Below are 18,788 nucleotides of genomic sequence, written 5' to 3'. Positions count from 1 at the left end.
TTACCATATATTAGCCGCTCACTTTCAGTCGCAATTTATCAAAATTAAAATATTATCGCATCAGATTAAAAAATAAATACAACAAAAAAAGAAAACAAAATTCTCCCACACTCTCACCCCGAAAATAAAACCAGCAGCAGCTTAGTCCCGAATAAATAGCGAACAAAAAAGCTGAAAACTTCATCAGATCAATCATAAAGACATAAAAAATGCTGTAAAAACGATAAAAACACCATAAAAGCGATAATAATCTTTTGAAAGACCTGTTTTGCCCAGCAATGATCTCCGAGCAGACCAAAGACAGTTCCACAGGCCGCCCAAACCGCCCAGTCTGCCCCGCATAGCAATCCGCAGACACAGAAAACAATATTTATAAACATAATTTTACAAGATCCCAAAGATATTTATCAATTTTTAGATATATAGAACAAGAAGGAACATTTAAAAGAATAAATTCCAAACAAAAAAGCTAAAAGAGTGCTCTTATTTTAGACTTAATAAGTCAACATCCAGAATGTTTAGTAATTAATATTTAATCCAGCTTATATCCTATGATATATTTTCCCTGTGCACATATCATAGCAAAGGCAACTTGTCAGACCAAAGTGATCTTAGTAGACATTTCTGTTGATTTACTATTCGAACTTAAAGACACACAACCCAGACTCCGGCGACTCACACACATAATAATGGAAAAGACTTGTGTATGCTAATCGATGGGCGAGCTGATTGATATGGCTTTTTAATTGCATTTACAATTTAATTGAACTATCTGGCCAAAATCCCCGAGAATTACTTAGCATCATTTTAGCGTCTTAATGAGGAAACAATCGGAACAAAATATAAAATTAATGCAAACACAAGTATTTTGCATTAACATAAGGCGACCACCGATAATATAATTATACCGAGTATTCCGACTGCAAGTCGCGGGGCTCATTAACTTGGCCAGTCAATAAAATCAAACTCGGCTGACATCCAATCAAACTGATGGGGACAACAGCTTCGGTGTTTGTGAGCTCAGAGTGTGGGGGGCTGTCAAGTGTTTAATGAAAGAAATTAAAATATGCCAGCCTTCAGCTCATGCGTAAAGAGCTCAACTCGACTCAGATATATCCGATTTCAATGTCGCTCACGTAATCGCTCTATGTAATGTGACTCAGTTGTGGTGTAGTTGTGGCTCAGTCTGTGAGTGTTATCACAGTACGAACGATTTACGAAAAGGGGTCAGGGATGCCCATGTTAAGGCCTATAGGTCGGGGCCTAAATGAAACTAAAAGCTCACTTGGATCTTATTCTCAATACACTTATTGGAAATATATTTTTAAAAAGGGTTTCAGAGAATTAAATGTTATCACTGAATTATTTATTAAAAGGGGTCAGGTATGTTAAATATTATAGGTTGACTCCAAATCAAACCTTTATTGTAATTGTAAAAATATTTTCCCAGAAAGAATTACAAAATAACATAACCCTTACAGAATATATATATATATTTTTGTAATAAACTTTGAAGTTTATTTACAATTATTGTGGAGCCCCAATTCGCTTTTGTGCCAGTTTTATTTATAACAAAACTCCATTAAAGCCACACAAAACTCATAAATACTTGTGTTTAAAAATTAATGATAATTATATTAATGCTTAATAAAATAAATTATTTTTGAATTATAATTATATATACTAATTAGTCAGCGGAATACATTTATATAATTGAACTTATTCAATAACAATCGATAATAAAAGCATTAGCCTTGCATGTTTATCGGACACATCTGTCGGCAGTGCGGTAGAAATTATGAAATTATTACTAAATTGAATGGTAGCCACTGGCCAATGACTCATTAGTCAGAAAACAAATGTGTACACAGCACGATTGCATAAATTGTTAATTAATATGTGTAATAACATGTAGGAGTTAATAAAAGCCAAAATATTCTTGGTATAAAATACCAACACTTGCTGTAAGAGAACAAAGTATTCAATTACTTTACAAGTTGTAGAATTAATTAAGATTAACCAACTTTGTATATTAAACGATGCAGTATATAGTTTTCGAATACAGTTTGTAATACATTTTAAATGATTTAGCAATTATTTGGTGCATATTTTTATAAACTAATGATTTATTGTCTTTTTCAAAAGTGAACTATTCTATAGAATTAACTGATAGAAACCAGTCTGAATTGCAAAAAAGGAAGCTGGCATTTACACGGCTTATTAAACCTAAACAATAATATAGTATAAATGACTAATAAATCACAGTGAGGTATTTGTTGATTTTACTTACTCAGTTGTTTGTTATCAACATACCAGGCCCTGTTGCCGGCGAGGCCTCACAGTATGTTTGAAACAAAGTAAAATAAAAAATAAAAACAAAAAAGCAAAAAACAAAAAAACAAAGCAAACACAGCCGAAGCCGGAGCGGGTTGGAGTTCGGCGGTCTCTCGGCTCTGGGGTTTCGGTTCGGATCGGATTCGCAAACCAGCTGATGACCAGCGGAGCCCCACAAAACGGGAGACGGAGACTTTGTGCTGATGCTACCACATTCGCTGCTTTCAGTGTGGCCCGTGTCTTCAATGTGTTTTGTCACGCTTTGGCGCTAACTCCGGTACCAACCAACAGCTACTATATATACCCAACCCGCAATATATCCTACACACACAGTATATAACATATCCCTCCACTCCCAGCAACGCCCAGCAGCAGCAAAGTATGTGCTTCGTGATGATGCAAATGTAACAAAAATAACAAATAAAAGCCACGCAACAGTGCTAATCACTCGCCGCTGTGAAGTTCTCGTAAAGTGCAAGAAACACATAAAAAAATAAAAATAAAGAAATACAGAATACATAAAGGAGCGTAAAAATGCGCAACAGAAAAACAAAAGACTTAAGCAACGAACTTGCGTGCTGCAATGCAGACAATTTATAGCCTGCAGGCGCAGGCGCAGGCGCAGGCTGCACAGCTGCTGTCGCAGGCGTGTTAAATTTATGCAAATAAATAAATCAATTCCCACAAAAAGATAAAAATAAAATTGAAGGCGTTTTTGGCCGTTTTTCACGCACCAAACGAACATTTGTCAAAATAGTAAAAAAAACAAGCCAAACACAAGTTAAGAAACCTAGAGAAAAATCTGTTTTCCCCGAGCAGTCATAAATTAAACCTCGCCCATGACTTTTCACTTACCACAACAAAAAATATATAGAAAAAAAAGGAAGGGAAAAAGACTAAACTAAAAAGCAAATTGCCCATTTAAATGCAACAGCTTGCAAATGAGTTTTAAAAATACCTTTTTGCGTGGCTTATAATATTTTTTATATATTTTTTTTTTGCCTTTTATCTGTAGTGTTTTCTCAGTTTAATGTGCCGGAAATGTGGCAGATAATTGTGGGTACTTGCGGCAACCAACACCCAATGGCTGAACCTGAACTGTCTGTGTGCCAGTGATTATAAAACCTCGTTAATTTGCCTAAATTGTTTTCGAATTTCTCGGACGTAATCGAGCTCATCTTCAACTAGTTTGTCGGCTCTATAAAAGATAAACTTGGTTCTTTTGAGAGAACCAGTAAGGTCACCAGACATTACATCTGGAAACGAGTTTCCGAGAGAGATTCTGCTGTGGAGGTCAGCAGTAACTCGGTTTCCATTAATTTTTGCGACCCAAACATAGTCACGTTCCGCCAACAACTGCGATTGCTTTTAACCGTGACATGGGCCGGCATAATTTTTTTATTTTTTGGCCGGACTTCAAATACGCATTGGCATATACTGTCGAACCTTTGGTTAGATATTTACGATGGCAAATAGCTTGGACTTTGCCGGCACTTAAAATGCCTGGCATGTGGCTCGCATTTGGCTCCACTTTGCGACTCAGCACAAAGATCGAGAGCACCAATTGAAAATTAACCCAGCCTTAGATTGTTTTTCAAAGAAAATGGTCATTTAAATTGGTTTTAAAGTTTACGCATGCGCGACAGATCGTGGCTTTGGTCAGACGCCCCCAAAAATACAGTGGAACTTGCCATTAAACGGACTCAAAAAGGGAAATGAATACACTTGGGAGTTATTACCCATATAAGTAATTAATTTCGTGTCTGAAAAGATACTTTAACTTTGAAATTAAAGTCCTTAGAAGGTATTTCCCCATCAAGGAAGTCCCACTGTGTGACTCCACCTCCCTTATCAGGCAAATGCCATGTGCATGTGTGAAACAAATCTCGATCTCAATCTCGATCTCGATCGAAATGCTGCCATGGACACTGGCAATTGAGACGCCAAACTGACGGCGTCATCGTCATCATCACCGTGTTACAGTCACCGCCGAAATGTAACCATTCACTACCTACCATAAGGGTCCAACTAAGTAATGGGATTGCATAATGAGCGGGGCCGCCGTTCCATTTGATATTTACCTTAAATCTGATTTGATATTGTCCCACACGTCGCGTCATTCGATATGCCAGAGTCGTCTACAATTACCAGGCATCAAGGCATCAGATCAAAAATAAAAAATAAAAGTGGGTTTGATTGAGGCTGACCAGGTGACCGGCGGCCAGGTGATCGCTTGCTCCATTCGACTCGGTTTAGTTGCTAAATTAAATTAATAACAAATTCTGTAGGACATTCGCAAAAACAACTTTCTGTGTGCAAAACGCCAAGTGCGAAACCCAATCTATAAAAAGTAACTTTTCAACTAATATTTTTGCAGTTAATCGACTTGGAAGCTTCGAGTTTCATTTGATCAGATCAAATCACAAAATGGTAAGTAAAGCTGTGTATTTTATTATTATTATTATTATTATTATCATTGAGTATTATTTATTTCCGTTCAATGATTAAGTTCAAACACGTGTCGCCTGCTCGTGTTTACATTTTGGGGGTAATCAATGCAAGCGTTTATGCATTTCTCGAACATGCGTGCTGGCTCTCACATAATTTTTGAAAATAAATAATTAAATTGTCAGGCACGCTAAAAAAAACAACGAAATTGTCACACACTCCAGGGTAAACTGTATAAATTTCACATCAGAGGCATTCCGTGTCATTGGACCTTACCTTATTTGGGTGGGAAATATTAATTCCGATCATTTCAAGCTGTTTTCAAATTGTAAAGTTAATATTAAATAATTGCAAACGATTTAAACCTTAACTAACACAAGTTTACATCTTGAATTCATTAACTATTAAAAATATTCTCAGGTAGAAACGACTAAATTCGTATCGGCAATGATCATGTTAGAATTCTTTTTAATGTAAAGAATGTGTGAAATGGTTAAAATTGCTATGAAACCATGTTAACATGTTTTAAATTTAGGCAAGAATTAATGAGGGTTATAAACATTAAGATTGGAATTTTAATGTTGTTAAAGAAATATTTAAAAGCCTAAAAAGAAACAACCAAGTTAAGTTATATATAAAAAAGACCGCTAAAGAATTTCTTACAAATAAATACATATAAAAATTCCAGCATTAAGAGAAGTTTTAATTATATTTTATTCAAAACAATTTCGTTTAATAAAACAATGCCTTAAGCTTTGGTTTCTTTAGAGCTTTAACTCATACTAAGTTAATAACTTTTAATTAATCTGCTAACAAGCCATTCTGCTTATTATTATTGATCCATAATAAGAAAAATTTACCAAGCAAATTAGAAAACGAAAGCAAACATATTTATCTCTATAACTTTTTAGATATATTTAACAAACAATGAAATGTGACATGAGAAAGGATTCCCATAATCAACAAATCAAGGGCAAACCACAAAACGAAACAAAACAATATCTGCAACCGAGTTGAGTTCGTATTTTAAGCAATTGACAAAGGCAATGACCCACAATTGCTCATGTGAATTAAATTCTTAAATTTCGTACGCATTGTTCTGTGGCAAGTTTGTGTTCCGAGTCTTTCGTTATATTCGAGACGATGAGCGCAGCCGATGATGTCTCACCGGAAACGATTGGTCGCGGTGAAATCAGCCTCAACTTCAGCTTAATTGTCAAAATATATATTTGTGCAACATCATTTGGGTAATTAACGTGTTCGATTATATTTATAAATGTGTTTTTTTTTTCTTTCGCCGCTCAGCGATCAGACAAAGCATAATCATATTAATATGCAATTTGCTTAATTCGTATTTTGTTAATTTCAATCTGACTTCCTTATAAATGTTGCACGATCTTTAATTAATATTTATAAATTTTGTATCAATATTTCAACATACAGCTCCTCCCCATGGGGTGTGCAATTTGTCAGTAAGCATTTTTTTGGCTTTGTTAAACAGAGATATCTTACAAACATGGCATATAGCACAGCATAGTTAGCATATTGGAAATGGTAACCTAAACGGCATTATGGCTTAATGTTGATTTTATGCAGAAATTCAACAAACCCTGAATTAAACAAATTAACGACCGTTTTTTCGGTTTGTTTACAAAACAATCAAAATGCAACTCGAAAATCATTTTCCGATCTCCAACGCTAACGGTAGCACATTGACCTCCCCATTCAAAAGCCATTTGAGGCATTGTCTTGACCAAAGCTATGGCCCATTGTCTTGGGTCCCGCATTGATTTGATTCGCTTCGATCTATTCCGATTCGATTTATTTATTTTTCCCCCCCATCCCCCTCTCCGATTTTCACAACATTCCTGCCAAAAAGTTCAAGACACTTAACTGCCGCGACTGACAGGCATTAACTTTGCGGTCGCTGGCTAACCACTGATTAGCCGCTGCGTTGAGATTTATGATTAGCCGGGGCAAACGCATTAACTGCCCTACTCAAAATGCAAGTTATTACGTCTCGAAGGTTTTGTTTTTCGTTTTGTATATATATATATTTTTTCCCCCAATTTTTCTTTGCGAAACTGTGCCGCCCATAAATGCCAGAAATTCAATGAGCCTCTGCTATCGCGATTGAGTCAATCAGGGCAGCCAACTGGCCAAATGTCGAGCTGACAGAAAAATGGCATAGACCCTCGGGCATACCCTAGGACATATTTATGAGAAGAGATCTCGATCTAGCCTCGAGTATTCTGGCAGGCCTGTTGGAATGTCCAGAATGAATGATTGGTTGAAAAGTGTTTCAAGCTGATCTGCCGCAGATATTATTCGTTCCACCCTTGAGTTGAGTGAACTTTAACATTCTTCCTATAATAAGAGATATATATAAATTTCTGAATTTAAATAAATAGCTTTAAATACCATTAACCTCCACAAATCTAGTTCAGAAGCCATGTATCATCTGAGTCTCTGTCTCTCTAATAAATTGCGCAACGCAACCCTCAAGATGCTGTTTGTTGCTTCTGTAAGTGCTTCTCGAGCCATTTATCGTGTTTGCTCGCCAGTCAAGTATTTAATTTGCCAATTTTGTGGCGTTAATTAAAAAGCGTACTCCGCCCCTTGCATGTTGCTGTGTAAGCCAGACTATCAGCCAGCAGCATCCATACGAAAAAGTACTGGAAAAGGTCAAGTTTGATGCGGCTTTGGGAACGATTCCAAAGGCGAGTACAATGCCCAACATCGTGGCAATAGAATCCACCCATGGATACCAGGGCCACAGCTGGAGATCTACGCAAATAATAACTCCATTCAAAATGTATGGAAATAACACAAAAAAATATATAATAGAAACAAGAAGAGATTTGAAATTTCATTAACCCCATTGAGCAGGTTCAAAATGCGCATTATTAGGCAGCATTTTGCCAGCGTAATTGAAATCAACATGATGTCTACTTATTTATTAATATTTTCTGATTATATGTGTTGTACTTTATTTTTTGCATCTGTCTGGCCGATGATTGACTCCCACGTCTGGTTTGCTTATAAATTTCGTTATTTGATTCGCAAATCATTTTGTATATTTTTTTCTTATATTTCTTTTTTATTTTGGCAATCGATTATATCGCCGAATACCTCGAATATTGTTTATTATTCTTTTGTTATGGATATGGACTTGACTTGGGGCTGAACTTCTCCCTCTTAGCCTGGGAACTCTGTGGCAATTAATCAAAATGCATAATCATACTGATTTTCTAGCCAACTATTTGCCTAACAATTGCCAGTGTCTGGGAAAAGTATGCAAAAGCCAGAGATTTCACCAAAGGGGCCTGAGAAACTTGCTATTAGGGGGAAGAGAGAGAGAGTTACAACAGCCATGTCATCTACATCCACGAAAAATGTGTCTAAATTCTCAGTAGGCACTTGAAAAAATCCCCTTTACTAGAGTTGCTAGACATTCTAAATTGCAAAACTAGCGAAACACTTGGGATATATACACATGTAGCTTCGAAATCCAATCGATAATGCGTCAGTCAGGCAGGCAGCTAGGCACCTTCACCAGAAACCAAGACAAATCGCTGCCAATCAAGTATCATAACTCAAGATACATCTTCCACTGCCGATCAAAGAGGCTGCTGTATGCCGATCTCCTAGCACAAGGTTATATCGCAAATATTGGGTGCACACTGCACACGAGGGAAGTAATTTATAAATATAGTTAACTTCCTGGTATATCAGAGATATGGTTTTCAATGGAATATCCTGTTTATAGATATAATTGTAAGGAAAGAGAGAAAACATTTTAAAATATAGCATAAAAACGTATAAATAAATGTTTGTATTTCGTTAAGACTTAATTATATTTTACACTTTTTATTAAAATTAGACAATACGTTTTAAATTTAAGGAATGGTTTATTTCTGGGGTAAGTTGCTACTTGATAAAATATCATAAAATATGACTTCGTTGTAAGGTTACACTTCAGCTACATTTTCATGCAAGCGTTTAAATTTGTAAGGAAAATATAACAAGAACTTATCAACTTCATATGCAAAATACTTGTAAAATTTTATAAATTTAAAAATTATAATATAGAGTTTGGTTTGAATTAGAGGTTTTAGTTTTTGTAGTTTATTTCTTAGGTTTAACATTCGCTGCTCGATGCCCAGTTAATTTTTGATTGATGTCTTATAGAATTATAGAATATAGTAGTTTATTATTGTTAATTATACAAACCCTCCGCAATACAACCTATTTTTTTGCTGTGCATGCTTGTGACTGATGAGGAAGCCGCCTAAATTGAACATTATTTTCGGAGCTCAGAGATTATATTGTGTACACTGTATAGCAATGCAGTGAAAACCGCGTCAAATGGCAAACCGCTGACAAGCGACAGGCGAAATAACTCGAACAAATGCTTAAGCTGTTGGAAAACATCAAAATGGAAACAAGTTTGCGCGTTTCTGTGACAAATGAGCGCAGCCAAAAAGTACTCGCAAAACGAAACTTTGAAACTTTGAAAATAATGATTTGGCGTCAAAGAGCCATGTTCAAATTTAACGCTAGCCCCTTAATGCGGGTGGGCTATATATATATCTAACTATATATATATCCAGGGGGAGGTGTTGTGTTTGTTCTGCGATTCATCAAGGTTGGTTGCCGCAATTGATGGATGGATGGCCATTGCATTGAGCGTTGCGAACGAGCGACAATTTGCCAGGCCTTGAACCTCTCCTCTGACGAAGATGGATCTGTGCCTGGAAAAACGAGAACTCGATGACACTGAATCTCGGTTTCAGTATCGGTCTCTCTGTCTCTTAGTCCGAACCTGAATCGGAATTGGAGGCTAGGCCAGCTCTTTATATGCAAATGAGTGTGTGCGCGCTGTAAGCTAATTACGTGACACGCTTCGGAGCAGATGAAGTCATTCCCACTGCCACCACATCCAATTCCATTCTTAAACCCTTTATTTATGATTCTCGACTTGGACTTGGAAGCGGAGCAGGCTGCGAAGGTCACTGGTAGTTGGACCCAGTTCACTGATCTGCCGGATGTCTTCTCGCTGTTCTGGCCCAGAAGCCATTAAGATGTAAATTTAATGATCACTCTCTGGCTGGCAGGCAGGCAGGCGGCCAGATTTATGGATGATATTTTCGCATTAACACCGGGCAGATAACACCCACCTAAGAGCAATTGATGGAGAACCATTACTATATCATCACTTGACTGGTATATCTGCATTCTGGCATTTCCAGCTAGTTGTCTTCACTTAGAGCTTAGAAGCGGATTTGATTTTACTAATGGTGACTAAGTCTGGTTTAGGCTTGGAAAATCCTCCATAAAGAGTAGTAGCAGCACGATTTAATTGAATGTTATTTTTTTATTTTATAATCTGTGGATAATTGTCATTAATTGTAGTATTTTTAGCATCTTAATAATCGGAAAACATTGTTTATATGTATGTATATATTCATAGCACCTTTTTATCTGCATTTACTTTTAGTTTTTTTATCCAATCAATAATCTTTATTTCAGTGAAATACGTTTCTTTATTTTTAGCATATATTTGTAGTGGCATTTTATAAACTTTTTTTTTTAATTTTAATACTCTTTGGCACACTTGTTTTAAACGTTTTCTTTAGTTAAGTTACCTAGTGAAATTTTTAACTTAAAGCTTACTAAGTTTACCTTCGTTTAATTTTCATTTACTATTGAAAATGGTAATTTTATGTTAATTAATGGACTGTAATTCTAGGAAAAAACCTTTAAGAAGAGGTTCCAAGTATGGGAAGAAACTAATTGGACTAACAAGTTGATTAAAAATGCATGATTTAATTATAGGGCTTAAGTTAGCTTGGAAAAACGGAAGTAAAACAGATTTTGATTCGAGTTTCTTGTTTGTGGAATATTTATAGTTGATTTCTTTTTATGATAATCTCTTGATTTCCATTCATCTTTTTGAAGATTATCTTTTGAAAATAATATATCATAGAAATCATTTTTAATATTTTTGATTTGATAATCCATGATCTCATGACCTTTCGAAAGCCTTAAAGACCTTTAATAATTATTGAATTATGGATTGAATGACTTAATAACAATACCATAATTGGAGTAATACTCTCAAGAGATATTTCTTTGAATGCTACAATCAATACCTGGCCAAATTTTCCACCTATCACCTTGTCTTAGTTTGATTGATGATTGCTCTGCCTTTCCACATCTCTCTTGAACCTAAAAAAAAAAAAATATACAATTATTGGTATTCCCGTATCATTGACTTACTTTCATCGCCCGCACACTAATGACACGATTTCAAAGACACGGGTATAACCATTCATCATTATCCACCCGCATTGCAAAAAAATGCAATTCACAAAAGGCGACTCATAACGAGTAAAACTGAAATATAAAGAGAAATGTAAGCCCCCATATTCATATTCGTATTCATATTCATAATTAAAGTGCAGGAGCTCTTTGGTGGCCCATAGAAAACCCTGCAATCTGTAATACCATTCGATGCCAGGCGTATCTAACCACTTGCATATTTCGCCCCCATAAGCCAATATAAATTATTTCAATTAGGGCGTTTAAAAAATGATTATGGCATACTTATTATCGAATTACAATTTGAACGCGCCAAATGCAAGCGTTAAATTTCGTTCGTTGCGGCATTTCGTTTTGTATTTTGTCTTATATATTTTTTTTTATTTCTGCCCCTTGCGATAATGTTGTGCAATAAAAGAGATTTACAATAACTATAAGAGACCGACCGGTCTGCAGATCTCAGCCAGATCTATCCAGCTGCTAACCATAGTACGGTTAATGCCATGTCAGCCGGCTTGGCTATACTATACTATATATATTTTTTTTTGGCAACATTAAATTAAATCTAAGCTTGACCCAAAACCGTTGCCGTTGTTTCGCAAAAATATTTCGCCTAAGCACTTAATTTTTTTGAGGGGGGATGTGGATCGAAACACGAAGCATAACTGCAGCCGCTTGATAATAAATGATTATTTTCGGTCTAAACTGCGTTAATCACAGATAATGATAATGCGGTGTAAGGCAAGCGTGTGGTGTGTTCGGCGTTTACTTAGTCGTTATTGATTGTTTTTAATTAGTGAGCAGAACACCCGCGGGCGGAGCACTGCTCATTACCAGATCGCGATCAAGATCGGTTTCGGTTTTGATCGGAAGGAGTGCCCCCCCAAGAATATGTACATATGTACAATGTGCACAGAAAGAAAATCAAATACTTTTCAAGCATATATTTACATGATAAGTTTAATTAATTTATAATTGGATATGAATTTACAATAATTTTTAGACTGGGTCTATATTTTTACATGACCTTTTATGCTAGTTTATTACAAAATAATGTGAAGGAGTCATTTCCGACCCTATAAATCATATATATTCTTGATCATCATGAAAAACCGAATCGATCTGGGCATGTCTGGTAACAAAAAAAAATTAAAATTTTTTTTTTCCCAAAATTGCAAAATTTTACAAGAGGTTACATCATCAAAAATTGACAAAAATTTAACTTTTTAAAATATTTAAATTGAGTATGCAGATTTATTAACCTAATAAAAACTAACAAAGGAAGGCTTTCCGAATTGAAATTAATGCATTTTTGGCATAGTTATGGATTTTTAAAGTTTTGATTTTTATAGATTTGTATAAAAGATTGTCATATAAATTTGACGATAATTCGGTTAAAATAAAGCGAATATTTTGGGTCTTCTTGAAGGCATAACTTTACCAAAAATTCACTGATTACAAATGTGCTTGTATAAAATCCAATAGCTTGGTTTTTTCCCTAAGTGCAAGTACTCAAGTACATTAAAGCCGACACAGCCCAGAGGAGAGTCCCCCATACCGAGGGGTTCATTCAACTGGCTGCGCAATTCTGGGCCCATTAAGTCGCAATTCGCGAGAATAAAACGAGAAAAACCTATAAAAAAATAGATATCTACATATATGGACAAAAAGTAAACTCGCGTGGCCGCTTTTGAGGTTTTCGGTCTATGGGTTCTCCTCAAGTTCAGGGTCGCGTCCACTTTATTTGTCGGAAGTGACACTGGCAGCAGGGCGACCCATTGTTACACAAATTCGAGTTTATGGCATCTCATGCGGCTTAATAACAGGTCTTGTCAAACTGGAGCTGGAAGCCATTAAAAGGTTTTTCAAAATAAAAAATAAAATAAAAAAACGGAGAAAAACACGTTCAAATATGAAACTGCTGTCCACGCTGCTTTGATTTCTGTCTTTGGGATAATTATGCTATTGATAGATATGTAGATAAGTCTGATGGAACACACACTTAACAAAATATGAAGATTGAATATTTGTTTGTGTCGACATAAAGGTGTCCAAACGCAATTTTAATTGAACTTTACATTAATTGTCTGGAAAATATAATGGAAAGTTTAATATAAGTTTCAAGGTTCGGTTTTTGATTTATTTATTGAATTTATAATTATATAGCTTGCTCATCTTTAAGGCTTAAATTACCTTGAAAACTTAAGAAAATAATGTTATTATTTTATTTTGTATAAAATGTATATTTATCAGCTTAAATTATAGTTAAAGCTACTGCTGAAATAACAAATTCGCTACTTTTAAAATTGTAATAGCTAAGTCTTTGGCATGTTGCTTTATTAAGACATCAAACCCTCCCTAAAATCGTTATAAATAATAATGCAGCTTTTATTTTCCCATAAAATATTATATACTTAAACTCTCAGCATTGCCTCGAAACATTATTTGAAATATTTATAATATTAGTTATCTGCACCCGTTTAGTTTTTCTCAATGATTAAATTAAATTTGAGTTTTTTGAGTTTGGTTGGCCCATAAATTGAGGCTTTCGACGTAACCCCATTGTGGGATCGTGCGGCGACTAATACCAGCAATTATGTACAACACTTGCCCCGAAGAGGCGGCAGTTATGTTGTCAGCGGGCCCGACTATCCCCCCGATTTGGCTAATTGATTGACAATTTTGCATTGACAAGCATTTATTTGCTATGCGCAATGCATATTGGCCCAGTCGCCATCGCCGCCAGTTGCAGCAATAATGCCTCGATCGACTGACTCTCTGTCAATGCTTTTGTGCAATCATAAAATCACGCAAAAATCAAGGCCAACTTTTACGAGTCAATGCACAGTGCACAGTAAATACAAATTTTTTGCACATTTTTTTTTTTTGTAGTTTGTCATAAAAAAATAAAGAAGCCAAAACGAGTCAAGAAAACAAATGACAAAAGCTGAATGAGTTTTAAGCAAACAAAACTAAACATTTTCTTATTATATAAAACATATACTATATGTTTATAGTAAAATAATTACCAATAGTAGTATTTAAAACAAATACTTAATTTAAAATAATCAAGTTACAAACGTTTTTCCTGAACTCTATTATAGTTTAAATATTGTCAAGTTTCTTGCTCCAAAATAAATTTTCTATTCCATTTTATAAGTTTCCAAAGCAAACTAAAATATACATTCACATTCTGCCTAAAGTAATTAATAATCAAAAAAATCTGTTCAATATTCTGTGTAATATTTCCACGTTAGCAGCTGAGAAAAAACCGTGATTCATTTTGTAAGCAACAGAATCCCGAATCGAATTGGCCAATAAAAGTAAATATGAACCCCGAACAGATGGCATCCATACATCACTGTTATCGATGCCATTTTTGGGCGCTGACAAATTTGTGGCCAGATGCCTATCCTCCCAGTTCGGGCCATAACTCTATGCTATGTGAGGTAACTAATGACCGTATTTAGCCGCAAAGGTTTAGCCCCATTTTGCTGGCATCGGGTCTTTGGGTGCGTTTTGTGAGGCGGTTGCTAGCGCACACTTCCTCAAGGCTCATTAGTTAAGCAAACAAAACTTGAATGACTGGAGGGGAAAAAATAATACGAATAATAATAATAAATAATAAATAATGCCACATTCTGCATTGTAATCGATTTGTGTGTGAGGGAATATCGGCGATAAAAAGTGTCAAGCGACAGCTTAAAAACTTGAACTGAATGTAATTAATCAACAATAAATCTATTATTTGAGCAAGTAATTCAATTAACCCAACAAACAGTGTCATAAATATTTATATATAATTGCGATTCACGGGCCAAACATCTGAGCAAAGTGCAAGGCAATAAGCGAACAATAAAGTAAATAATTTCTATGAATATTTGAGCGCTTTTTTGTTGCCCCTTCAAGCAGCTGCAACAATTTAACACTTGACATTGTTTTCCTAATGGCAGATGCCGGTGTAGAGCCTCCGCTGTAATTATTGTTATTACATTCAAGTTATACAAATCGAGTTCAAGTCCGAAGTGTTTGTTTTGCCTCAGAATTGATTTGGTCTGCCGTCTGCCAATTTGCCATGCGGCTAAATAAAGCGACTTTAATTGATCCTCAAAATCGATATCGAGGTTGTTGTGTTGATAAGGCAAGGCGGCTTTTATGGCAAGCAAATATATCGTGTGTGATCGCAAGTCGCTTAATCTCGATCTGGCATAACGAATTGGGGGCGGCCTAATCTAATTGATATTATTCGTGTAGTAATTTGCAAAACAAGAGATATGCTAATTTTTTGGTTAAATCATAGTTGTTCAAATATCATAACTAAGCCAAAAATGCATTAATTTCAATTAGAATTCATATTCGTGAATAATTTATAATTAAGTAAGGCAATTAATTTTGAATATACATTTTATTCTATCATTTTAAGTAATAGGATCCATGGCAATAAAGGAATGAATTGAAAATTAAAGACTTAGCTAGCACTCCTATAGTATCTTTATACAAAATATAATTGTCATACCTTGGTAGAGGATACACTGTTATCATTTTTCATCGATGCATAATTCCTGCCAGTGTAGAGTATGTATTCATGGTGACTTCAATTTGGATTATCATGGTAGCATCGAGTGGGTTTCATCCTGGTTGTCCAGATAGTTCGCATTGGTTAGGTGACATATTGGAGGTCGAAGGGTAATCACTATCACTGCCACCACCGCTATAGATGTTATCACTGGAGACGCCACGGACAGAATGAGGCCGGCGGCGGATGCTGTGCCTCTATTTATAGTCCCGGAGCGAAGAGAACAGAGAAAGTGTGAGCGAGAGAGTAAGAACCATCTCTAGAGAAAGGCAGAGAGAGGTAGAGAGAAAGAGGCATCTCCAGAGGCATACCAAGAGGGAGAGAGGGGGAAAGAGAGACGGTTTTGCATTTTTCTCTGCATTTAACGATCCTTCCTATGGAAGCTATATGATATAGTTTTTCGATCCGGTGACTCTTTGACTGCTTTGTAAACTTCTGAGTACAAATTATAATATCCTGAAAGGGTATAAGTAAATAAACAAATAATAAGTAATAAATAGAAAAAATAAATAAATTAAATAAATTAAATAAATTTTAAAATTAAATAAATAGATAAATAAACAATTATGAATGAATGAAATGAATTGGGTTTAAAAATATAGATTTTTAAGCTCTAAAGCTTGAGTTAAAATTGCCGAGGATATGGGATTAAAAAATATAAGAAAAGAGCAGAGAAAAACCAGCTAAAAATTGTTTAAAAACTTAGGAAGTTACTTTAAACTTGGAATGTGTGATAACCAAAGGGAATGTAACTAAATAATTAATCAAATTTTATGAAAAAGAAAGAAGTAAGAAAATTATATTACGATGATAGGTAATACAGTAAGCCTCCTAATAAAATGAAATCTCAGGTGATCTAATTGGAATCTACAGCCTAGTCATGTAGCAATTAACATAACACCACCAATTGCTCCCAAGGATTCCCTCACTCACCGAAACGAACTCGTTTTCCAGCTCACTCCTTGCCTGCTGCTAGTCGCCACAATCGCTGGACTGGGACTCCAGGTGGAGGCCATCCGGGTGGACTGGGGCACCAATACAGGACCGATATCACCACCGCCGCCGCGCACCACACCGCAGCCACCGCGAAAGCCATACCGGGAACCAGCGCCCGTCTGGGAGGATCTCAGTGACGATGTGCCCAACCCCAATCCCTATGTGTAAGTGGAGAACGGGTTTGAAAACCTGAAAAACAACTAGCCCTAAGGTGTAACGTAACTTATATAACTGATATACATATATTTATTTCTCTGATTTATATGCAGCTACGTCTTGCCACCGCCATCCCGCCCAAGATACTGGGCCATACCCGCCGGACCCTATGCCCCGCCGAACTACAACAACCTGCCGCCCAAGCAGGGTAACTACGGCCAGTTGGCCACCAGTGCGTACAGCGGCGGAGTGACCTCTGTGCCGGGCCTGGCTGCCCAATATGTGCCCGGAGTGGGCACCAAATATACGGCCATTGTGCCCGATAAGGTGCAGGGCAAGTACAATGCGAAGACCAAGAAGTACAAGGCTTACGAGAAGGCGAAGTATGCGGCATATCCCTGGAACTATGTAAGGCAATACGAGGGTCGCAGGCGATACCTGCGCTATTGAAGTCCCCTCCAGATATACCTGATAAACATACCTGATATGCATTTAGAACTAAATATAAACATATAAATTTGTACAAGAGATTAAAGCCAGACTCTGACTCCTCACACGAATCCCCCCCTGCTTTTGACACTCTACCCACCGCTGTTGTAAATGCCTTTCAGCCTGAGATCAGACCAGACACCAACGCCCACTCACGCACTCAAGCATCCCGCTCACTCTTCCTTTCGCAATCATCTTGGCCCATTCACATCCATGCCGCAAGCATGGCCACATCAAAGTCCACACATTCACATCCCCATACACATCCCCACATCAACATCCACATCCACATCCACGTTCATGTCCATGTCATAATCGCATGCATCATCTCGTTGCAGTTGCAGCAGTTGCCGCTGGAGGAGAAGGCCTTGGAATGGCAGGCGGAGCTCGAGAAGCGGCTCGACGAAGAGCAGGCTCGTTCGCAGTCTCAGGCTCTCAGTTCCTCCACAACAACAAGCACCACTTCCAGCACCTCGACTTCAACATCGACCACGACCACGACAACTCCAGCACCATCGCCAGACAGCAGCAGCAGCTCCTCCACCTCCACCTCCAGCACACCATCCACACACACATCTACCACACAGCAGCCCACAACAATTGCCAATTACAAGCTGGCGCACGAGAAGAGCGCCCATCTGAAGAAGCTCGGCAAGCAGAAGCGACTCCAGCAGCTGCACTTGGAGCAGGAGAAGCTGCAGATGAGGAAGAAGATGCTGCAGCAGGAGCAAAACTCGTTGTCGAGTTGAACGCCAGACAAGAAAACATTAATGCGAAATTAATTTTAAGACTTGCCCACAACATGTTGTAAATAACTATTAATAAAATTAAACATCCCATAATAAAACCTAATCGAAATTAAAGACAAGACTTTGGATGGGCACTAAGAGGTAAGCATTCCTGTAATAAAAGTTAAATGTAACGAGGGAATAATTAACGTGAGTAAAACAATTTAAATTTGAGATGTTTTGGGGGAATTCACAGAAATAATCAAAGGGTGTTAAGTTAAGCCAACGCATAAATAAATAAAAGAATAAGCTGAAATCAAATATATGTTTTTGTAATTTTCGAGAAGTTAAATCAATAATTTATAAGAATATAAAAGAAGATGGTTTTAATTGATTAAGAATTTGATTGCAAATCAAAATAAATATGGCTTTTGGAATTCAAGAACTTCTTGGCCTTCGGGTATTACCAATTAAACTTAAAATATAAACTAGCATTATAAAATCAATATTTTAATATGCTAAGTTTTTGGGTAAATCCAAGGTTTTCCAAATATCATAACTAAGCCAAAAATTAATCAATTTAAATTCTGAAATCTGTTCTGTGCTAGTTTTTAAAGGGCTAACAATTCGGCATTCTCAGATTTTTAACTTAAGAAATTAAATTTTTTGTCAAATTTTTAAAATTTTAGCGATGAAACCCCTTATAAAATTTTGAAATTTTGAGAAAATTAAAAAGA

General features: G+C 36.4%; 1 protein-coding gene and 1 long non-coding RNA gene across 2 annotated transcripts; one reads left to right on the top strand and one right to left on the bottom strand.

Annotated features, from left to right (window-relative positions):
- Nucleotides 1–2,538: 2,538 nt before the first annotated feature.
- GV1 (nuclear protein GV1) lies at nucleotides 2,539–18,186 on the top strand (the record flags this gene model as incomplete). Its single annotated transcript, XM_020944431.2, has 5 exons — nucleotides 2,539–2,611; nucleotides 4,712–4,764; nucleotides 16,637–16,842; nucleotides 16,948–17,242; nucleotides 17,662–18,186. Coding segments are annotated over 5 exons (1,038 nt in total), but the record flags the coding sequence as incomplete, so codon positions are not given.
- LOC147645172 (uncharacterized) lies at nucleotides 10,140–11,183 on the bottom strand. The gene is made up of 2 exons (XR_015270365.1): nucleotides 11,065–11,183; nucleotides 10,140–11,013 (listed from the first exon to the last, which is right to left on the bottom strand). It is a non-coding gene; the product is annotated as an uncharacterized LOC147645172 (long non-coding RNA).
- Nucleotides 18,187–18,788: the final 602 nt, after the last annotated feature.

The sequence above is a fragment of the Drosophila serrata genome, unplaced genomic scaffold (genome assembly GCF_035046125.1).
Source record: "Drosophila serrata isolate PLE 108 unplaced genomic scaffold, ASM3504612v1 contig_2, whole genome shotgun sequence".
In the NCBI taxonomy this organism is placed as follows: Eukaryota; Metazoa; Arthropoda; class Insecta; order Diptera; family Drosophilidae; genus Drosophila; species Drosophila serrata.
This window is presented reverse-complemented; position numbering and strand designations above follow the sequence as displayed.